This window comes from Pteropus vampyrus, unplaced genomic scaffold, assembly GCF_000151845.1.
Source record: "Pteropus vampyrus isolate Shadow unplaced genomic scaffold, Pvam_2.0 Scaffold67, whole genome shotgun sequence".
Lineage (NCBI taxonomy): Eukaryota > Metazoa > Chordata > Mammalia > Chiroptera > Pteropodidae > Pteropus > Pteropus vampyrus.
In genome coordinates this window covers 8,212,865-8,237,045 of record NW_011888848.1, presented here as the reverse complement: position 1 = coordinate 8,237,045, position 24,181 = coordinate 8,212,865, and the positions used below count along the sequence as shown (strand labels likewise).

The 24,181-nt window shown below is 36.8% G+C and overlaps 1 protein-coding gene across 3 annotated transcripts in view; it reads left to right on the top strand.

Moving 5' to 3' along the window:
* MTTP (microsomal triglyceride transfer protein) overlaps positions 1–19,679 on the top strand; it is a 53,741-nt gene extending 34,062 nt beyond the window's left edge. Inside the window, exons 11-19 of one of the 3 annotated variants that reach the window (XM_023531403.1) lie at positions 3,061–3,273; positions 4,785–4,996; positions 7,202–7,299; positions 7,405–7,526; positions 8,916–9,143; positions 14,626–14,750; positions 16,766–16,936; positions 18,325–18,543; positions 19,305–19,679. In XM_023531403.1, the coding sequence (XP_023387171.1) occupies positions 3,061–3,273; positions 4,785–4,996; positions 7,202–7,299; positions 7,405–7,526; positions 8,916–9,143; positions 14,626–14,750; positions 16,766–16,936; positions 18,325–18,496 (1,341 nt within the window). In that variant the 3' untranslated portion in view covers positions 18,497–18,543; positions 19,305–19,679. Of the gene's footprint in view, positions 1–3,060; positions 3,274–4,784; positions 4,997–7,201; positions 7,300–7,404; positions 7,527–8,915; positions 9,144–14,625; positions 14,751–16,765; positions 16,937–18,324 lie in introns of all 3 variants that reach the window. The other 2 variants (XM_023531402.1, XM_011361525.1) reach the window with 2 other exon arrangements.
* The last annotated feature ends 4,502 nt before the right edge of the window (positions 19,680–24,181 follow it).

Genomic DNA, 24,181 nt, shown 5'->3' with positions numbered 1-24,181 from the left:
TACTCAGAGGTGGCATATAGAATGAGGAGGAAACTAGCAAAGGATTAACTTTATTGTTATTTATTTATTTACTTAGTTGTTTTTATTTTTTTAATTGTTATTTTTCAATTAGAGTTGACATTCAATATTATTTTATATTATTTTCAGTTATACAGCATAATGGTTAGACATTTATGTAATATATATTTCCCCTAGTACCTGCCTGGCACTCACTACACATAGTTATTATACTGTTACTGATTATATTCCCTATGCTATACTTCACACCTCTATGACTATTTTGTAACCACCAATTTGTATTTTTAACCCCTTCGCCTTTTCCACCCAGTTCCTCAATTGCTCTCGCATCTGGCAATCACCAGTCTGCTCTTTTTATCCATGAGTTTGTTTCTGTTCTGTTTGTTATTTTGTTCTTTAGATTCCACATATAAGTGAAATCATATGGTATTTGTCTTTCTCAATCTGACTTATTTCACTTAGCATAATACCCTCTAAGTCCATCCATGTTGTTGCAAATGGTAATATTTTATTATTATTTTTTTTATGGCTGAGTAATATAACAAAGGATTAAATTTAAAGTTCTTTTGATAATGGGGCAGCCTAGTTCTCATCACATCTTTAAAGTTTCCTTGTAGGTAGCTGTAAACTATTTACTATCTCTGTCATTCAGTTTTGTTGAAGTTTTTGAGCAACCTTTTCTTAAAATGTATCTTTGAAGATAATGAGACGTGGCCACAAGGTGGACTGTAATAGGTATTCAAATTTTCTTTTTAACTTTTTGCTGTGGAATACTCATCGACCTTTTGCCCAAATCAAAGACATATGAATAGAAAGAAAATGATGTATTCTAAGTACAAATTTATGATATCTACTGAGCACGCAATACTCACACTGCCCAAAAGGTGCCTGCCATCTTGTCATGTGCTATAAAGCTTTTCAGCATTTACTAGCATGGAAGCTATTGCCCTATGACAGTCCGAATGGCAGCTAGACAAGTTCACAATGAGTACGAAGGCTCTGAGGTTTTTCTTACCTTTTTTTTTTGCTTGCATTTTGATTTCCCTGCATCCTAATTTCCCACCTCCAAATTTGTATTTGGAAAAATTCAAACCTACAGAAAAGTTGTAAGAGTAGTGCAATTTCACGAAACCTGATTCATCTAGATTCACCAGTTGTTAACATACTACCATATTTGCATGATCTCATTCTGTTTCATTTCACTTAATTTTCTTTTCTTGGAACCATTTGAGAGTGAGTTGTAGACATCTGACATTTACTCCTAAATACTTTTACCTCTTACTACTTGAGTACCATTGCCTGTAGACTCTTACAATGGACAAAAATACTGCTACCTCTAATTCTGATCAAACATTGTAGGGTTCTCTCTCTGCTTCTCCCATTTCATAATTATATCTTCCTTCTGCCAACAATGAGCTGGTTTTCAAGAACTTCAATCTATCATTCATTTGCTCAATCCTAAAACACACCTAAATTAGTTTTGGAATTGCTACACCAATATCATTATAAAAAATAAAGTTTAAAACTTCATCACTGTTATTTTTGCCCATAGAGTATATTCCAATAAAGCTATACAGTCAGAGTTCTGTATTCAAAAACTACTTGGATTAATTCTTTTTCATTCTCTCCTATTTAGTTATGTTGTAAATTTGATATACATTTATGTTCATTTGTTTCTGTTTGAATTCAGTTTTAGTAATCTTTCATCTCTGTTGATTTTAGTTTTTGAATATGTGAAACAGTAACATGGTTCAAAAGTCAAAACTCTATTTTAGAAGTATTCTCAAAGAAGTCTCATTCTCTTCCACATATTGTCACCTACCTCCTCTACATAAGCTTGGTCATTTGGTGGTTTCTATGATTTTGCTATTACAAATAAAACTGAAACTAATAAAAAAAACTAATTTTTTTTCTTATTGTTGGAGATGTAGCTTCAGGGCTAGGGTTGCTGGATCAAAATGCAGATTTGTTAGCTTTTGCTAAATTATCTTCCATAGGAATCATACAATTTTATGGTTCCACCAGCAGTGTATGAGAATACCTATTTCCCCATAACTTCAATAATAAAGCGCATTATCAAACTTTTGAATTTTCATATCAATCTGATAGTTGGCATAGATAATTGGCATAGTTAGAGAAAAAGACATTTGATTATACATGAAGGTTAGCATCTTTCCTTCTATTCGGAAGCCTTTTATATCTTCCCTAACCCTCATCCCTCCTTTCCTCCACCCCTACCCGCAACTGTGTGTGTGGGTTTGTATATGTATGCACCTGCAGCCTATTTTCAAATCCTATAGATAAATTGTATCTCAGGAATCTTTATTTTAAAGATAAAACTGAAGCCCCTGAAACATACATAGTGGCAAAGACCCGAACCTAATTGTCCTTATTTCTAATTTGTTTTTCCATTAGACTATGAACTTGTACTCAATTCTTATTTTTCTAGGCCAGGAAAAAAAGGCCTTTTCTGATTAAAAAGCATATTTGAAAAGTACTTAGCAAAGTATATGCTATATAGCAAGCATTCAGTAAATATTTTCTAACTATATGGCAGCATTAATAAAATTTGAAATCAAGTGGAAACAATCACTTTTTAAACATTTATTACAACAAGACCCTATGGTCAATTTGTAAGTACTTTCACCAGAGTTATTACTTTAGAAAAGATGTATGGTACCACTTAGACATCATCTAATTGTTGCTTTAGACATTCAATGAATGGGCAGTTTTATGAATAATCAACCACAAGAGAATTTTTAAAATGACTTTATATGTTCAGAATATGTTCAAAAGTAAATATATCCACTATTATACTCATTGCTTAAGAACATGTTAATGTATGTATTTTTTTAAAAAAAGAAAATTACCTTTATCAAGCTTTATTTGTTCATTTCCACTGTGTGCCTCAGTCAAGCAACCAGTGCAAAACTTTATAAAACTTTAGGTTGTTTTCTCGGTCCCAGGAGTGAAGCCAATCTTGCCCAAGACTTGTTTAATGTATCGCTATGAATATGTCTGAGGTAGTATGTGATTTTTTAGGCAGTGGTAGAAGCTGAGAAGTTAATCCTGGGAGGACTTGGGAAAGCAGAGAGAAAAGAGGACATCACGATGTACCTGCTGGCTCTGAAGAATGCCCTGATTCCGGAAGGCATCCCGCTCCTCTTGAAGTATGCAGAGGCAGGAGAAGGGCCCATCAGCCACCTCGCCATCACCAGTCTCCAGAGATACGATGTCTCTTTCATAACAGATGAGGTAATTTCCCCAAGAATATTTGCAAAATTCCCAAAGGAAAAAAAAGCATGCCTAAACATGAGTCAAATGTAAACACCTTGGAAGTTATTCTCTCCCGCCACCTCCCCCTGCACACACACCAAACTATCAATCTCTCTTTCCTGTTTAAAAATAACTTTTAGATTGGATTTAAAGCTATTGTGAAGCAGACTCATCTTTTGAATAGAAGATATCCTATATCCTCAAGCATAAATATTAAGGCATATTCTCTTATTTTAAGAAACAAAGTATCTTCAGAAATACCTTATTTTCCCCATAAGTTTTAAGATGCTTTTAACACTGAAATATTCTGGCTTAAGTATTAATGTGTTGGTTCCAAAAGCTACATTTTCAGGAAGCTATCTCTATTAAACTTATATTATGGTAGAGAATGTTTGCAAAACTCAAGAAAAACTGCCTGCTGAGAATGTTTTCGGTTTGCAGCTAAACACCTTCCACCAATTTTGTGTCAAAGCTGGTAGGCTGCAAAACACGATGGTTAGGGACATACAGATAAACCTACATATACATCCTGGCTTTGTTCATTCCTAGTTGTTTGTGCTTCAGTGAGTCACTTAACTCCTATACATCTGAAAACAAGGCCAACATTTAGGGGAGTAGAAAAAGGCAGAGGGAGGTAGAAATGAAAGAAATATTTATAAATGCTTAGTACAGAACACCACACACAACCTATTATTAGGCAATCTTAGTAACCAATGGAATTATTTGTTGCCACAAACTGCAGTTATTTCAACAAATTTTCTTTGGCATTAATGTTTTATTTTTTAAAAATCCCCTAATGTAACCTCTGGATTTTCAGTGATAATGATGTGCCAATATAGATTCATTGGATGCAACAAATGACCACTGTGATACAGGGTGTTGATAGAGGGGGAGGTTGTGTGTGTGTTTGTCAGGATGAGGAGCAGGGGTATATAGGAACTCTTTGTATCTTCAGCTCAATTTTGCTACGAATCTAAAATTGCTCTAAAAAGAAAGTCTATTAATTTAAAAAAGGAGAAGGGAAGATTCTGAAGTACTTCATTGTAAGAGTACAGTGGTTCATATAGCCATCTCTCTTCAGAACCCCATTGCCACATGGCAGTAGTGGCTTTAAAAATCTATATTAGTGAGGTAACGCCATGATATGCTATGATAACTAACAAGGGAACCTCAAAATTTCAGCTTATCAAAAATTTATTTCTCATTCATGCTATGTCTTATACAGGTAAAGAAAAATGTGACCCTAAGTTCACTACAGTAGTGGAAGAAAGAGACAGAGAAGGCATAGCATCTCTTAACTATCTCAGCTCAGAAATTACCTGAAGTGATTCTGTTCATAAGCCGTTAGCGAGAACTTTGGCCCCAATCTAATTGCAAAGGAATCTGGGAAATGTAGGAATGCATGTGTATTTTAAGAGCACCACTATGCCTGCCACAATATCAGTTTAAAAAGTCTAGATATGCACTAAGTTTGAACGTCTTATGAACAGGTGAAGAAGACTTTAAACAGGATATACCATCAGAATCGTAAAGTTCATGAAAAAACTGTGCGCACGACTGCAGCTGCTATCATTTTAAATAACAACCCATCCTACATGGAAGTTAAAAACATCCTGCTCTCTATTGGGGAGCTTCCAAAAGAAATGAATAAGTATATGCTTGCCATTATTCAAGACATCATACGTTTTGAAATGCCTGCAAGGTATGATATAGTGCACCTTTCTCTCAGCTTATTTAAGCTTATTTGTGTATTTGTGTGGTACACATGTGGATAATAATAATGGCGTCATCATTATGCTGGGTTGTGTTGCATAGTCAGAATTTGTCAAGTTTCTCATAAGAGAATTATTTAGTGGAATAGATGAAACAAGATCACTTTGGCACTGTGATTTGGAATTCTGGATATGGTTTTTACTCTAGGTCTCCTGTTTAGTCTGGTAAATATATATTACCAAATATTAGTCATGTTTTAAAATCCAACTACATTTTTAATACGACTATTTTTATAAATAGCACAACAAAATGATGTTAAGTTCTCACCTAATGGTCTGTTATCTTAACATTCCAAATGTCAGTAATCTTTGAAGCCACATTTATCACAGCTCAAATGAACTTACCATTTAAGTTTAAAACCTTAGTCATGGCCCATGTTTGAGGACTAGTCAAGGTATGAAGAATGCAGACTTCATTGCTCTAAGTTACTCTCACTGGATTCATCTTCCTGGCAGTTCCCAAGTCTCTTCTGAATTCACTGATGTCCATCTTTGAAGTGGCTCTCCCAGAGCTCTCTTTACCTCCTCCCTGAAACAGAGGTCCAGAAAAGGAATTTTCATTTCCCCTGAGTTACAGGCAGAGCACTAACCCAGGAAAAATTAAATCTGAGCATTACCAATTGAAAAGGAAAACAGACATGGAGGAGGGTGGAAAATAAAGAGAAATGGAAAAAATAAAAAGACAGTAAAAGATTGAAAGAAAGAGCAACAAGGAATAAGAAGGATGAAGGAAAAAAGAAACTGGGAGAGCTAGTAGAAAGGAGAAAAGAGCAGGACAAAAGATAAAAATGGATGGAGCATGAGTGAGTGAGAAAAGAAGCAGAGTCCATCTGTAGCCATGTATTGCTAGTCAAGGATCTGACTTCTGTTTCTTTGTTTGCTCTTATAAGACTCTGTGAAGGAGATCTTGGGTGAATTTGCTGCCCTTGTCTTTGAACCTAGTGATTCAGGGGCAGTAAAGGGAAGGCAGTGGGGTAGAGAGCAGCCTAGGAAAGGCGTGGAAGCCATCACAAACGCTGCAGGTCAGATTCTCAGAACGAAAACTGTTAGAATTGGAAGGGACAGTAAGGGCCATCCCACCTTCCATTGTGGGGGGTCTAGTCTCCTGGCAGGTGGTGTCCAGACTTTGCTTATATCTCTCCAGTGGCAGGAGGCTCACCTCTGAGGGAACTTGGGTCACTGTTTGGGCTCACCATTACTTCTTTGTATAACTGAAATCTTCCCATAGGTTCTGGTTTTATCCCTGGAGCAAAACAGAATAAGGCTAATCATTGATCCACATGCAGGCCCTTTGAATATTTGAGGACAGCTGTCATAGCCCTCCTCTTTTCTTCTCCAGGCTAAAATCTTATAACGTAGTGATACTAGGGGGGGAAAACTGTAAGGTAACCATTCCCTCCTCTCGATAATTTTCTACTTCAGACCTAAGTCTGATTTCTTTGGTTGATTTAAAAAATGTTTTTGCTGCACTAGTATAATTTTATAATTACTGGTATGATTAGTGTTAAGTAGGAATGGAAAGATCTCAACACTGATTAGATAGGAAGACAAGCTAGAGGCATGGGTTAAAGTTCAAGATTTACTTTAGAGGACATGGTTTACATATGGGTGTAATTGAGATGTTTCTTTAATTGAAAACTGCATAAACATAGAAGAAATTTCTGGAAATCTACTGTCATGTATCATTAGCCAGCGATAACATTAGAGGTTGTAGGAAAATGTTTAAAGAAATATTGGCAACTTCCCCTGTTTGGTACAGCTTTTCTTAAAAGTATATCCTATTTAAGAGTAGAACCATGATGATTCGAAGAACATATGTTTTCTACTCCTGAGGTGTTTCCATCAGCCAACTTATGCCATCTCACAGCTGGGCATCCTCACCTCGCTATCATTTTGATACCAAACTAAATTTCAAATATCTGAGGAATGAAGGGGGAAGCCCTAATCCTGATGTTGGCACTCCAGCTGACACCTCCCTAGTCTTGGGGCAGCATGAGGAAAATTGAGCTTCCTCTTTTCTTCCACTGAGGATTTGGGTGTTTTGTTTTGTTTTGTTTTGTTTTGTTTTCTCCAAATCTAACTTGGGAAACAACAATTACAATGAATGTGCAGCTTTTTCCTTTTACATGTTTCAGCAAAATGGTCCGTCGAGTTCTGAAGGAAATGGTTGCTCATAATTATGACCGTTTCGCCAAGACTGGATCCTCTTCTGCCTATACTGGCTACATAGAACGTATGTAACTCAAAAACAGGTTCCCCTCCGCGCCCCTCCCCGGTGTGGTATTGCTGAAACTATTATTAAATTACAGGGTTGTTTTGTGTGTGTGTGTGTCATTAGGTAGTCCCCATTCGGCATCTACTTACAGCCTTGACATTCTTTACTCTGGTTCTGGCATTCTAAGGAGAAGCAACCTGAACATCTTTCAGTACATTGGGAACGCTCATGTTCATGGTAGCCAGGTAATTCATTTTCTATTAATTTTTCTGAATAAAGTATATAAGAAATTAGTCCGAGGTAAAATAAAATATATAGTGATGGTAACACTATAGAATGTGTAAGTTAACAGTGGCTTCTGTCATACATCACCCATGATTCCATCACCTGCAAGAGACTATATGGTTTAGTCACAGAGACAGTTCCAAATATGAACTTGAAACCTAATTAATTTGATTCACTGGACTTGCCAAACATCTATCGGTCTTTTCAAAGATATACATATTCAAAAAATTGAAATCTTGTCAGTATTTCTCACATATTTAAAAAAATATTTTATTTTTATTCTCAGAGCTCCAGATATTTAATTCTGGAATCTGTTTCCCTTCTCTTGGTGTTTCTATGAAGAGATTGAGTCCCCATAATAAAAACTTTCATAATAGAATATGGCTCTCTAAAGAGTCAATCTATGTTTTTCCAGTACCGCTAGGAGAGAAAAGAATAAAGTGCAGGCATTTGACAGTTGGCTGACTTTCATTCCTTTCATTTTATCTAAAATTTGTGACACTCTTTAAAGGCTTCCTAATTTGAAATATGCTTTCTTTTTAGGTTTTATGTATATCAAATTATAACCTTCTAAATAAACTCATTTAAGCTTTAGAAATTATCCAGTGCTACATAAACTTTAGTTTCTATCAATATTATATTTACTACACCCTTTGATAGGACTCTAGTCAGAATATCATGCCCTTCTCTCCTGAGGAATCACCATCTGTTTTCTGATATGCACTCTGAAATGCCACACGCCCAGTGGTTAAGAGGCTGGGTATAGAGGACAAAGCGTATGTAGGATTCCTATGTATAGTAGAAAGCAGGCTGAGAGTCACCTCATGGTGTTGATCGTCTTTTCAGGGAAAGGTGTAAGTCATGGCTTAGAGAGTTCTACACCTTCTCATAGCAGCAGCCTTAGTGTGACTTTCCCTGAACCTCTCCATCTCCTTTTAGGGGTTCTACACAATAACTGATGCATTATGTATGACAACCTGGAGAGACTCAGAGTCTCTAGGATAATACCATGAAATGGAAAGTTCGTGGCCTTTGTATTTAGACAGAGAGATTTGAATCCTGCCTCTGCCATTTGAGCTTTTTTTTTTTTTTTTTTTTGCCTCACATACAAAATATATAAAATCACATGTACCTCAGAGTGTGGTTGTGGGGATTAAATGAAGAAAACTAACTCAGGCATATGTATTCAGGTATAGGGTTGTTCTTTTTTTGTTTTGTTTTTGCCTAGACTTTCTACACTACAGACTTTCAAGTTTTTGATCCCTAGGAAAGTTCTGGCTGTGGCTCCACATGTCTTACAGAACAGGCAGGGAGCTTATATCATGAATGTTATATCCTTTTCTCCCTAGGTGGTCATTGAAGCCCAAGGACTAGAGGCCTTAATTGCCGCCACTCCCGATGAGGGGGAGGAGAACCTTGACTCCTATGGTGGGCTGTCCGCCATCCTCTTTGATGTTCAGCTCAGACCTGTCACTTTTTTCAGCGGATACAGTGATTTGATGTCCAAAATGCTGTCGGCATCTAGTGACCCTGTTAGTGTGGTGAAAGGACTTATTCTACTAATAGACCACTCTCAGGTAATTCATTCATTCTGCAAGTATTTATAGAACTCTTAAAATGTGCCATCCACATTTTAAGTATGCTCTGTGCTTGGAGGCTGTAAGACAAAGTTCCAGCCATCTTGGAGCTCACATTCTAAGCATTCAGCTTCTTGTTTGGTATTGTCGCCCTGTCCCCCTTTCTCTCTTGCTATAGGTAAGCAGGGAATTTCTTTTGCTCTAGAAATTTTTACACAGACACACATATGCAGATACTCATGCATTTACGCCAGCCTGGATGTCCACACACACACACACACACACACACACACACACAAACACACACACATGGGTTCCAAGTACACTCAGTCAGTTGCTCCTTTGAACTCAGTGTCTCAGACACTTAGAAACATCGCACAGATACACAACACCCACAACAGATAGTAGATAATAAAGCCAACTCCTCACCGTTGAAGCAAAAGAGAAAATATTCAATATAATATGACTATAATATAATCTCAATTATATCTCAGTACAACTGGAAAAAAAAGAATACTGATACTAACATACACAAGAGATTATGGAGAAAATAACCTAAGATACAACAGAGCAGAGATGACATTTCCTGTTCACTTGGCCTTCCGGGGCAAAAGGCCCTAGATAATATTTATTCTGAAGGCAAGAGCTAAACCACATGGCTTAATTAGTTACTGATGACAATTATCATGACAATGATGATGAAGATCCACATAGTATATCAATTTGGCCCTGTCAAATTAGTAGAGGTACACACAACCACTGACACCAACTACATGTTTCATGGAGACATTTTGCCCCAAACTCTCACGTTCACAGAATCTTACAAAGGTTCGTTCATTAGTGGATAATAGGAGAATTTTGATTCACTTGAACTTCATTCTTTAGAATGGCTTTCAATTTTCCTCACCCTTAAATCTTACTATACTAAAGTATGACAATGCTATCTTCTGTGTAGTAAGATTTAGGTGACCAAGATACAATAGGATGGGAGTCCCAATGTATCTGCCTCAGTGGATTTTCTGAGAAACAGAAGAAGGTCAATCTGAATAATCTTTGAGTCTGAATACTTGAAGCTTAAAAAATTTTTAATGGCTTGACTTATTTCCTGCTTTACTAAGCAAAACAATATAAAAATGAAATTTTTGCTAGATAAGGATCCTAAAGGGAAATCCTTAAAGTGATCACTGTATACTCTAATTCATACTTGTGATATTAGAGATATGTGAGAAGACTGGATTAAAATTTACAGACTATAGGACTCACTTTGGAACTTTGACTTTATGGTTTAATAAATTCATGAGTAATAATCTAGGCTTGAATTTTGCCCCCACTAGTTACTTTCTATATGCTCTTCGTCGGTTACTAAATAGCTTTAAACCAAGATTTCCTACTAACGAAGTGAGACATTTGGAAGAGGTGATCCAAAGTCTTTATCAGCTTTGTTCCTTGCCAGATAATTTGAGGATTTGGATTTGTTGAGTTCTGGTTATGACGTCACAGATTTTAAGAGCTGGGAGAGAACTTAAATATCAGATTTTACTAAAACTCCTCCCAAAACATCATTGGTTGGAACCAAATGCTAATTCCTTATCTTTATGATTCTTCATAACAAACAATTCAGGATAACTATATATAATAACTATAACAAAAAAAACAAATAGTTTGACTCTTATCGTGTAATAAATATTCAGAAATAGGTAATCTAGTATTTATGTAGAAATCCTAAGATATTGTCAGGCTCTTTTTCTGTCAGCCTAGACATTTTCCCTTGTGGCTTTAACCTCATGCTTGTCGCCTCATGATTATCTGATGGCTGCTGCACTTTCAGCACTAATTCCTCATTCTAAGAAGGAACAAGGGAAGGGCCAGGGGCAGGAGAGTCTAGCTCTTTTTCAAAGATGTCCCTGGAAGCCCTATCTATTCCTACTAAAGTAAGCATCTACAAAAGGAAGCTATTTGGTTATATACTGTATCATATGGATATCTCTAGCTACAAGAGAAACTGGTAAATATAATTTTTCAATGGTTGAATTGACACTCTAGAAAAAACTGTGTTTCTGTTAATATGAATGAAAAGAAGGACACTGAGCAGTGTCTCTCATATCCCTTAATCCTCAAGGTCACATGTGGAAAAAAAAAACAGTTTTCAAATTATATCAGAATTATACATTGTACATTTCTTTTGCTGTGTTACCTTTGGGGAGGTTCATTCTTAATGAGAGAATCTCTGAAGGCATGAGAATGCTGAGGATGTAGTTCACATTTTAAGACACAGGAATAATAAAAGTTCAGTATCATCTGTATATGCTCAATTGTCTATCAATAATGCCTTAATGGCATGAATCCAGCTATAAAACTTGATGGAAACATAAGTAGTAATCTAGATGATGGCTGGCAAACTTTTTATGTAAAGGGCAGAAAGTAAGTATTTTAGGCTTTGTAGGACACATAGTCTCTATTGCAGCTATTAAACTCTGCAATTATAGAATGAAAATAGCCATCAGCAAGATATTAACAAATGAGTGTGGCACTGTTCCAAAAAAAATTTTATTTACAAAAATGGCCAGTGGGATAGATTTGCCTGCAGGCCATAACTTGCCAATCTCTGATCTAGATTATCTTACAAAATTTTTCTATTCATTAAGCTAGGGCACCTGAGGCATAGTCTAAGAAGATTGTCTCCAAGCTATTAAATATAACAATGTCCATATATTTCATATTGGAGTACTTGGCAGATCTTGGGTTATTATACAAATAAGCTGTTTGAGGCTCTCAGCTCTGCAGAGCACTCCAGTAATGTCGTCTCAGCTTCAGAGGCAAATACCACTCTAGGTCAAGTGCTGACGTTGAAGGAAATTTTGGCAGTGGGTGGCCTGTCACAGCCACCAGTGCAGATGGAATTACTCTGTGCTTACTCTCTCTGTGTTTTCAGCTAATTGTATTACTCTTCAGAGAAGGATGTCCAATAAAGTCAGCTTAATAGGGGGATCCTCGTTAGTCAGCAAAGAACATATTTTCCTGAATGGAAACGATGGGATGAGTTATGAAAATAGCAGTGTCTGAGTTGTAAGAAACACCTTTGGGACCAAAACTAGAAGGTCAAAGGGGTCACATTAGCTACAAATATAAAGCTCCAGTTTCTTATTCCTCTAATTCATAGGCAAGAATTTAAATAAATATGCACTCTGGGTCAAACAAAGACATAAACCTATGCTCTATCTTTGTTGCACTATTTCTCAGAACAGTATTCCTTGCACACCAAGAGACAAAAGACAGTTATGATTTTGTGATAGTCATGGATGGAAGTAGCATAGTCTCTCTCCCCCACTGGAGACAGTCTGCGTGCTCATTCTGACTCCACATGTAGCCTCCCATTTGATTTTTCTTTTCAATTTTCAGATATAATGCTTACCATGGAAGATTAGCATGAAAATTACATGAGATATCAAATGTAGAGCTTTTAGGATGCAGTTGGTGCTCAGAAACTGTTAGCTTCATTTATTTTATACCCGTCAAAAGTTAGAACCACTGCGCTATGTAGTTTAGTTCTGTTCACGAAGTAAAGTGTGGTTTGTGCTTCTACAGGAGTCAGTGGTCTCTCTGTCTTTGGGGGTCCAGAAAATCCTTCTGTGACTACACATGGAGTTCTTCCATGATCCCTTTGCATGAAGGAAATGGAATCTTCCCCGAAAGCCAAGGCACTCCTTAACACCCACACTGCAATGGAAAATGCTCCTTCCACAAAAGGCACTTCATCTAGTCACCATGAAATGTTCCTTTCCATGGCACTTGGTGTGTTTTGACATCCACCTAGTATGTGGTCAGCAGGAAGGCCAAAGTCCACATCACAGATCTCTGCTGGGTTGGGTGGACTAACAATTAGATTATTATAATTTTTCAATTTGAGAACAGAGAAGATACAAAGAAAGAAATACTTTTAAGGCAGGGCACACAGTAGGGCTCATTTGGGAACAATCACAATTACAATGCAAATGTGAAGATCTGATATCTCAGTTCTACAGTTCATAAGCATAGGTTAAAATTTGGACAAGGTTATTGTAGTTTTCCTGGGATAATTTGTGTTCCTTCATATTAGCTATGATGCATGGGACAATCCCTGCGTGACATCACAACCACACTTGTTCTAGACTGAATGTAACTGTAAATATCCTTAGGGCTCTCACCTAATGTGTCTTGAGCTCTGTGTCAAGAATCTCATGCTTTCCTTTAACTGTCTTTCAGACAGAAGGAGCTTCAGACCACAACCAGACTTTTTTTAGTATACCTGGTTGTAACTCAAGTCTTTTGACTGACATCCTTTGCCACATTTTTTGGAAAGTAGAGATAATTCATGAAGATCAACAATATCCTTTCTAGAAATTAAAATCATGACATTTATAGTTGGCAAAAACATGGCTTGTTTGGTCTGAGTAGAGCAGTTACATAAAGTTAGTCATGCTGCCAGTGCCATGAACCTAAGATCTTTGAAAAAATTTCAAAATTAAGGACACAGAGCCTTTCTCCCCAAACCATTATCATTTCCAACACTGTCCCCAGGCAATTTGATTCCAATCCAGCTGAAGAAGTTTTCAGCCAACAATACCAGAGCTAATGTACATAGAAACTTCAAGGCTTAAAGGTGAAATGCTGGCAAACAGCACAAAACAATGAATTTCAGACAACTATAAAATTGCTTAGGAGGGACTATGCTTGTAAATGAGTACTGTCCCTCTGGAATATGCTGTCAAGTTCATGCTGGACTCAACATGTTAACTTGATGTCATTCCAAATGTCAAACAGCAAGGTGGTGAGAGTTGGATTGCCTTGCCTTCCTTTCCTAGCTTGGTCTGGGCAGTTCCTGGAACTTTCATAGTGCACTGGCAGTTTTTATCACGCATTTCATTTGCCAGAAGGATGCAGTTGTCTATATTGGACACTACATATAACTGGAAAAGTGTGAAAGCATTTCAAGAAGTCATCATGCCCAACCCCTCACTCTCATCCCAAAGCCACAGTTGGATTCCTGATGAAGATGCTTTCATTTTTCCTAGTCTAATGGTTCTCAAATTTGAGTGCATCAGCATCACAAAAGGGCTTATTACAACGCAGATTGCTGGACTCCCCCTCAGAGTTTCTAATTCAGTAGGTATGAGACTTGCATTTCTAACAAGTTTCTAGGATGATGATGTTATTTATCAGGGGACAACACTGAGAACCATTTCCCCTCCCAAAGTGAGGCAAAGATTGAAAGAAAACACCTTCTTAGTTGTCACTGACTTTTCTAGTATTTTAACTGGCTATATAATTTAGCAAATCAATAATCTTCCAGTGATTAAGGTTAGGGTGTGTTTCTGAGCCTAGAGAAAGACTTCAACATTAACACAACTCAAATGACGTTATTTACAGTAGGAAGTTGAGTGTATCTTTGGAAATGGGTTGGCTGATTGTGATTATTACTATTATTATAAATTTTTGCTTCTAGGAGCTTCAGTTGCAATCAGGACTGAAGGCCAATATAGAGATCCAGGGTGCTCTGGCCATTGATATTTCTGGTGCAATGGAGTTTAGTCTGTGGTATCGTGAATCAAAAACCCGAGTGAAAAATCGGTAAGCATATGTATAATACTTTATGCAAATAACTATAGACATATGTTTTTGGAATTGTTTAACCTTCTGACTTTTCAAAATCTATGCTTCCTATTTGTAATCATTAAGTAATAGAATAGGAAGTAACCACAAGAAGTCATTCTTTCCATAGCTTCTTTTGAGCTGGTCATACCTAATACAACTCAGGCAAAAATCTTGCTTTTAAAGACATCAATTGACAGCTTTCCTAGTAGATGAAAGGTTCATCTTCTCTTGGTATGTTACTTTAGCAGTTGACAATGCTATCAGGAAGTTTTACTTAGAAGCAAACTTTTTTAGCTTAACCCTCTTGTTGGGATTTCAAATCTTTCCTCTTTTGCTGTCTTCAGCAGATAAAAAAAAAAAAAGAGGATCACTTTCATTCAGAATCTAAGTATTAAACATTAAGAGTCTTTAAGGTTTTTTTTGTTAGTATTTATTTTTCTAAAAAATAATATCTCAAGTCCTTTAGTTTTTCTAATCTACTTATCAGATCAAATGCAAGTATCTTATTTTGAACCTTAAACAATGTTTCTGGACCAATGCAATAATCAAAAGAATTATTCTTTTGTTTGTTATAACATTGAAGAAAAGGAAATGGAAGTACAATTGATTTTTGCTCTTCGGATATTTAAAAAAATGTATGTTGAGGCAGAAGTGACATAGGAGTGATAAAATTATATTTTTAATTTTGAACTACAGTTGAAGGAGTTAAGAACAGTCAAAAGGTGGCACATTTAATGTGAAAAGTGGCCCATGTTGTTACTAAAGGAACTGTAGGATGAGAAGTGGAGCAGGCCATAAGAGGGATCAGCGTACAATTTCGGGCTTCTCATTGAATCAGTCATCTGTTTCCTCTTTCTGAAGTTTTTTTCTGGATAAAAGTATCCCCAAATTAAACTGAACTGAACTCTTTGCAGAAAGAAATCAGCAACAGCAACAACGACCAAAATCTGGATTTTTAAAAAGGACACAGTATCCCTAAGAATCTCCCAGCATCTGCATTGTAGCCCATCTATCTTCAATTTTCCATTTGTTTATTTAAAAAACACCTCTTAAGCCTTTGTTGAGTGTAAGGTATGAGAAGGTACAATGAGATATTCAGGGAGTTAAACAATACCACCTCTGACCTTCGTTTACAGTGACAACAGTAGCTGATGTCCTTTAAGTTGCACAACAAAAATGAGTACCCCTATCAAAAAAGCACGGACATACAACTCTGATTTAATTGTGGGAGTAACTTCCCACAATTTCATTTAAAGTCTACAATTAAACTAGAGTGGTCCTAGAGGTAAGCCTTCCACTGGGATTGTTTATCCTCTTCATTTTCATCCAGTTCAATCTCCCTAGTCAATTCAATCTGTCTATCTGGTCCTCTGAGCAATTGTTGGAGAATCCACCATATCTGTTGTTCCTGGAGCACCCACGTACATGTGTCACTGTAGGAATGGTTCTTCGTGACACAATATTTTTTCAAATATCTTGGCAACCATAGAGTTACGTCTCTAGAGACCATATGGAGAAAGTAATAAAATGGAATTGAAATAGCTACATAGAAGCCCACAGAGTAACCAAGAAACTAAGAAAATGGTTATAAACATCAGCTGTCTTCTTGTGGAGTTTAGACTTCTCTTTAAGATAACTCAGGTATTTCTGACTTCATGAAAAGGTCTGGCTATAGGTATATCTTCATCTTGGCCCTTGGTATGCCCATTCCAAACAGTAATACCTGATAGACTTTCATTCCCGCATCTAGAATTGAAGGCTGGGCGAGGGTTCAGGGGAAAAAACAAACCGTCATTGCCCAAACCCTGAGACTAACCTGGCCCTAATTAACAAAAGAACTCTAAGCACATTTAGGTCATATATTAGTCATTTAAGTATTTCCTTCTAATCATCAGCATCATGAGTTCAGATCCTATGAAATTATAGCTGTTAGTCTACTTCAGTTAAATGTGATATTAATAGGTTTTTCCCCCCCCCAAAAAAATCTTTAGGTTGGCTGTGGTAATAACTGGTGACATCACTGTGGACTCTTCCTTTGTGAAAGCTGGCCTGGAAATCAGTACAGAAACAGAAGCAGGCATGGAGTTTATCTCCACAGTGCAATTTTCTCAGTACCCATTCTTTGTTTGCCTGCAGATGGACAAAGATGAAGCACCACTCAGGTAAGAAGCAATGCTCATGTAATGTTCCATGGCCATCCCCAGTTCACCAGGAACTCGCACCCAATTTGAGCATTCACTTTTCAGAATTAAAAGAGTGGTTGATTTGATTCAGGAGATAATATCATATTCTTTCTAGAAGTAATTTATCAAGAAAAAAAAAAAAAGATTTGATTTACTATAAGAGTTGCCGTGTAGTTTCAGCAAAAATACTGAATGCATATTTACTATTGGCTATCTTCACAATTGTCTCCTGGACAGAAAGTTCAAAACAAAACATCTTCCAATCATTTACCATGGTTTAAGAGCCCAGATAAATTCACAGCTTCTAGGTAATTCATACAACAGCAACTTGACCTTATTTGAGTTTTGGCTCAAACTTGAGAGTTTGGGATTTTTAATTAAAAAAAAAAAATGTTTTCAGTAGAATTCTTAGTGTCTCAAAAACCAAATATATAATTGTCCATGTAACTTTCCCAATACCTCCTCTACTCCAGAACGTCTCATTTATACCATGTCCTCTGAGTCTTGTAACCATATTTATAACAATACGATCATGTGGAGGTAGAATGCTTTTGGTCTAGCTAGTGCTGACTCTCCTGTTAGCTGTAAAGGTTTTCTTGACACACTATTAACCATGAATGCAATTCGTATACTTAAAACAGCAAGCCATATCTTACATCATCTCCTTTGATAAGCAGGCCAGAGTTGAGTGTCTTCTTTACATTACTGACATTTCATGATCCACATAAAGATTATATAAATGATATAAGTACAAATATGAGTTGGTTATATTTTTACAGAATAAAATATAGTAAATTATAATCAGAATGTTAAGCCGTTTCTAATTTATATTAATTTATGTGTAGAACAAATCTCCATTAATGCATTTTAAAAATCAACCTTCCAATGGTCAAAATGCAGTGACCACCAACCTAAGCACATGGCTAATTGTTTGCCTTCATATTTCGCGTGGGCCAGAGCTCTGGGAATGTTTCCTTGTCAGCATTCTCATCTTAAATACAGCTGGACTTGCTGCTTACTCAAAACGGGTGTGTGCCCCAGGTGGGGCTCCTGGAATGATGAGTGGGTAACATAGCAAGGCTTGCAAGGCTTAATAGCATCTCCAAAAAGCTGAGAGGAATTTAGTTCATTCCAGAAACATGTATAGCACACTTCCATATTCCAAGCATTTGAAGTATATCTGTTGTATAAAAAGAGGAAAATTAAAAAATCACCCCATTCATGAGAATGGAAGCTGAGGCACTCATATCCTACCTCAAATTGCTTGGAAACAGAGGCTTTGAGTATACACTAATAACTTGGCTCTGACGGGCGTTAAATGACTCTAATATGCGTGTAATTTTGTTATCGTTGTTGTTGTTATGCAGGCAATTTGAGACAAAGTATGAAAGACTGTCCACTGGCAGAGGATACGTCTTACGGAAAAGAAAAGAAAAGCTGGTGGCAGGATCTGAATTCCCTCTCCACCAAGAGAACTCTGAGATGTGCAAGATGGTGTTCGCCCCGCAACCTGAGAGCACTTCCGGTGGTTGGTTTTGAAACTGGTGTAGTTTCACTTGAATTCGTCTCCTCAGAAGGGATACGATGTGACATGTCTAAGTCCTTGCTCTCTGAGAGCACAGTGTTTACATATTTACCTGTATTTAAGATTTTTGTAAAAAGCTACGAAAAAACCTCAAATGATCAAATTTGGGCCCATTCAGTATATTGCCCACAGTGTCAGTTTTGAGCCAAAATATGTGGCACTTTTAGCAACATTCTTAGTTTTCTAATACTTCTCTCAAATCCCCTTTGATACAGTGAGGATAGTTCTTCCCTAAGAAGAAACTATTATTTATAAACACACACACAAACGCACGCACGCACGCACACACGCACTCAGAAGAACCCAATTTTGTTTCAATAATTTTCGATCTGTGTGTACGTAGCCCTTGACAGAACCTTAAACATGGATTGTTTCTAACAAACATGTTTCCCAATCAGGAAAAAAACAGACCTTTTTGTGGGGTGGGTAGACAAGGTGGTAGGGGACAAGGTGGTAAGATTTTCTAGACTTGTAAGCCAGCTCCAAGAATTAATATTTATCTCTTCTGTTCTTAGTTTTACTAAGCATTGGAGTAGAAGTCACACAAAATTACAACATACCATCTCATCTTTCTGTTGACTACATAGTCAGTCCTCTGCCTTCTGCCCTACAAAAATATTGAACTTAGCACATAAAAGTTAGAAATATTAATTTCAGAAACTCTCGATTTTTCTAGTGCTGTGTCTCTTTGAGACTGCAGTGTGGTATACTGTCCTTTATAAGGGACGTCTTCATATATTCATCATTTTATCTTTCATTCAGTTGTTTTGCAGTGGAAGTTCCAGTCTGTTTGACTACAATCTGTACAAAAGTTAGAATGGCTGAAAGAATTTAATCCTGCTTTGAGAAACTGATGGATTTGGACTTCGAAATATGAAATCAAAAAAAGATTGTCTTTATACAAATTAAAAGAGGCATGTTAAACATTTTAAAACATTTATTAGTAAAACAGATGCACATGTTTATAATGATGAATCCAAAATAGGTAACAGATGTTCATTTGTCCATTAAACACATATGCACGCACACACACACACACACACACACACACACACACACACAATGGAAGTTTAGCTAGCCCATCACTGGTTGTAAATTTAAAATGATGAGTGATGAAATAAATATGTGGAAATCCTATCAAATTACTTTTGTCTTCTGTTACTTCGAACACCATATTTCTCTGTTCATGCCAGTTTCTGAGCTCAGACATATACACTAAGCCTCTGCAGCTCTAAAGGACAACACAGATAATCAAGTAGGAGGTCAGAACCCTTTGGAAAAATAGGTCATTGAAATTAATAGCAATATGAACCTCTTAAAGACTTGTAAACCTGAAAACAAGTTCTAAGCCAAGTTTTTATAAAGCTCTGAACTGGCACCCTTACTGTTATGTTACTGAGAAGAGAGAAAGGAATCAGAAATTGGCTGGGGGGGCAGGGCGGTGTGTCATTGATGGTAGCATTGGCTTTGGAGGAAGCCTCTGTAAATATACTTATGCTGCAGCAAAAGCAAGTTGATTTAGGACAGTAAGCCAAAGATGTCATGGGCTAAGGAACCTCAGCCTTGTAATGTTTAACAAATCACAGCTGCTTCTTTAAAAAAAAAAAGTAAGATAGGTTCCTTACTTTAAGAGGTGAGAGAAACAATAAAGCAGAAAATAATTTGAGTGCAATGATATAAATGTTGCAAAAGAACTGTGTTCATAATCTTAAGAGGGCACAAAACTTCTTTACTTCTATCTAAGCTACTACTTAACCAAAACTGGCCTCTTCCTTTGGCTGTATATCGGATTCCTTCACTATCCTTGATTTCTAACACCTCAGAGTGGAGTGCACTCTGTTTGCCTTCAGCTTGAGTGTGCAGACAAATAAGTGTCCCCCCTCAGAGACTACTGAACAATTGGGTGTGCTATTTGATAAGATTATAAAATAATACAAAAATTTAGATTGATGAAAAGTTCACCATCAGAGGTATATTAGTTAATTATTTATCTTCCATCATGGAACTGCAATTACTTTAGAATGAATTAGTAATCCTTTGCAACTCTTCTACTTAAAAAGTTTAATTTATTCACAGTTGACTTGGAACATCACATAGACCTGAAAGCTATTTTCATCCTTCTATTTTTACTAGAAATATTCCTGCCATAATCTTCTAGGATTACGTGTAAAAGTTTGGACGTTCTCTTTCCAGAATAGGCTTCAGGCTTAAATTATCTGATTCCTCTTGTTAGTAAAAAGTGAGTCACCACAATCTATTTTGGGGTACTGGCTCCATTTTCTTATACTTCTCCCACTCAATTTGCCTAAAGATTAAACATGTAAACACAGTCATGGAGAAAGATTTCAGTGTGAGATGAATCTTTCAGATTATTGAGATATGAAGAGATGCAGCAGAGATAGTCTAACATATTCCTCAATTAAGTTCTTTATTAGACCTAATTCATTAGCTCTTTAATGAAATCTAAAGGGGGCGTGGTAACTACAAATCACTTATTAGATGAAAAGACAATTCCTAAGTGACAATTATTTATGCCTAACTAAAGTCTTCCATAGCCTCCTCTACTTTTATTACTTATCAAACACTTTATATTGCACTTGTTAGGTTCAGTGAACTTGCTCTAGGCATCTCTCAGGTATCAAGTCATTTCCTCCTCAGAACAACCCTATAAGGTAGGAATTATTATTCACTCTTGGTATAGGGAGAACAGAAACACAGAGAGATTCAGTGTCTTGTCCAACCAAGATCTCACAACTCAAGAAGGGCAGAGTCAGGATTTAACCCAGGAATCTCCCTTGAGAGTTCAAGCACGCAACCATTGTACAGTGAGTCCTCAGTTAACTTTGGGACATAGGTTCCTAGAAACTACAACTTTAAGTGAAAGGATGTATAATGGAGCCAATTTTACCATAGTGTAATTGATATAAACAAGAGCTATGTTCCTAAGGTATATTTCTGGTCACAAAAACATCACCAAACTTCTAATAAAGACCCCAGAGACTTCTAATATTAAATATTGAAATAAATTTGAACTATACATAAATTCAAGAAAGATTAATAAACACAAGTAAGATCATTCTTTTCCAACCCAGTTATTCCAGCTCAGGGACATGGGTAGCTGGAGCCTCTCCCAGCAACTAAGACACAAGGCAGGACCCAACCTGGACAGGATGTCCCTCCGTTGCAGGGCCTCTCACGCACACCCACACTCACTCAGATTGGGACAATCTAGACATGCCACTCGCCTCACATGCACATTTCTGGGATGTGGGAGGAAACCTATGCAGACATGGGAAGAATATCCAAACTCCACCCAGGCAGTGGCCCCAGACAAAAACTGATTTTTTCTCAACATTATAATGAATTGACTTTGAACAAAAAGACATTATTCAAGGACCAGCTGTACTCTGCTACCTACTTACCCAGGATTCAGTTTGAGTTTCTAAACCTGGAAGTCAATCCCTTCTCCACATTTAGTTTCAACATTTCACCCCGGCCTTTTATGCGCCCCTCCTGTTCTTGCAAGGTGCACTCTCCAAACAAACCAATGTTTGGCTGTCCCAGTTCCTCTGCTCTCATCCTTTCTCCAGCCCTTCAGCCCAGATGAGTCTCATCAATTCCAGTTCCCATTACATTTGCTGTGCATAGAAGCTGTCAGCTACTAAGATGCCTGTTTCTTCTATTACATGTACCACCCACTTGAGAATTAACTATACCAAGTTGGGTGACAACCCTTCTCTATTGCCTCATGTTATTAAAAATTATTTTTAAGGTGCAAATACCTCATCTTCCCAAATACAGTGTGAGCTTCTCAAGCTCAGGACCATGTATACAGTCCGCAGTATCCTCTGCACAGTGCATAGTTGGTGTTCAGTAACTACTAAACTATTCCCTATGGACGTCAGTGCATTCTTCACTTTCAGGATGTTCACAATGCTTTCAGGATGGCCAAGGAGCCACCTGAACCAGACAGATTTTTGTCTGAGCCTCCATAGCAAAGCAGTCTACTCTTCCTTCATGGCCCAGTGCTCTTATACTCCCCTCAAAAGAAAAAAAATAAAGGAGCAAAAAATAAAAACCAGATTAACTTTGCCAAAAAGGAAGAAAAGCAATATTTCTTAAGCATTATCTTTTTTGAAATGCTTACAAAAACCCTGAAACAAGAATTTGTTGTCTCCATTAAAAAAATTATTGAGGAAAATGAGGATCGAAAAGGTAGTATCTCACTGTATGCTAACATCATAGATCAAGAGCAGAGTTCTCAGGAGCATCAGCCTTCTTGCTTCCCTCCAAGAAAGTGGCCAGCTTGTGGTTGCCAGTGCCCTGTGGTCCAGAACGATGGTTCTCAAAACTGTAACCATGAGAATCTCCTGGAGGGCTTGTTAAACTAGATTGCTCCCACTCTCCTCCACTTCAAATTCTACTGTGCCGAGGATTTGCACCGAAAACAGAAGTTTCCTAAGTGAAGCACTTGCTGTTGGTATAGGGACCACACTTTGAGAGTTTTGCCCTAGAGGGAAATGAAGACATTTAAAATCATAAGACCATTGGTCTCTCCTGATATTTGTAAAGTGTGTGTGTATGCGTGTGTGATAACTTTATCCTAAAATTATCTTTAGGATAATTTTAAACAAGTGAAGTGCTAAAATATGAAGTTTCTAAATAGGGTGTTTGCATGTTTGGGAGTGGCAGAGTTGGGATATGAGCGGTAGAGAGACATCTCAAAATCTTATATGTCAAAAGTTTAAAGGATGTTCATGTCCTTTTATTCAGTAATTCTAGTTAAAGGACTTCATCTCAAAGAAATAATCAGAGATGCTTGGAAAGATCTGTGTTCAAAGATGTCCGTTGCATCGTTATTTTCATAGACCCAAAGTATAAAAACTAAGCACTTAAAATATTACATTGATTAAACATGTTATAATACAGCCATATGAAGAAATAAGGTTCACCTGTTAAAAAACCCTTTCTCTAAGAATACTGAAAGATAAGAAGATAGGTTTAAAATTTTATGAAACAAATAAGTAGACTACAAAATAACATGAGAAGTATCAAATACACTTAAAAATATTAATTTCTAGAGGCAATTCGTGTGGTAGTTCCCTCTGAGTGATTAAGGATTTTCTATATTTTTCAGTTTTCAGAATATTTTAAGATTTTCTAAATTTCCTTCAAAAAACATTTTTATACATAGAAGATACATAGAAGATCTCAATAAATGGTTTGACTATTTTTAGCAACCTGTAGAGCAGTGAATTTAATTTTTTTCAGAAGCAGAAATTCTATAATGGAGAAGTGTATTATAGTAGTTAATACTTCTTGAATGCTAACTACAGGCCAAGGGTAATATGTTCTCTCTTTGTAATTTTCACATTATAATCATCTATATAATATAATAATGTTATCCTGTAATACTATATTTAATGTTTTTGTGTATATATACATATGCATATAATAAAACCTGTTCTTACTCTCTATCCAGAAGTACTGAAGGCATATAAGGCTTCAGAGAACACTTCACTCAAGGGACAATCTCTTGATCAGGTTGTAACTTCAAGGGGCAGAAGGAAATATTCATTTTTGCTATGTCTTTAATGACTATCTCTTCACACCACTTCTGTTGGATACACTCCTATCAA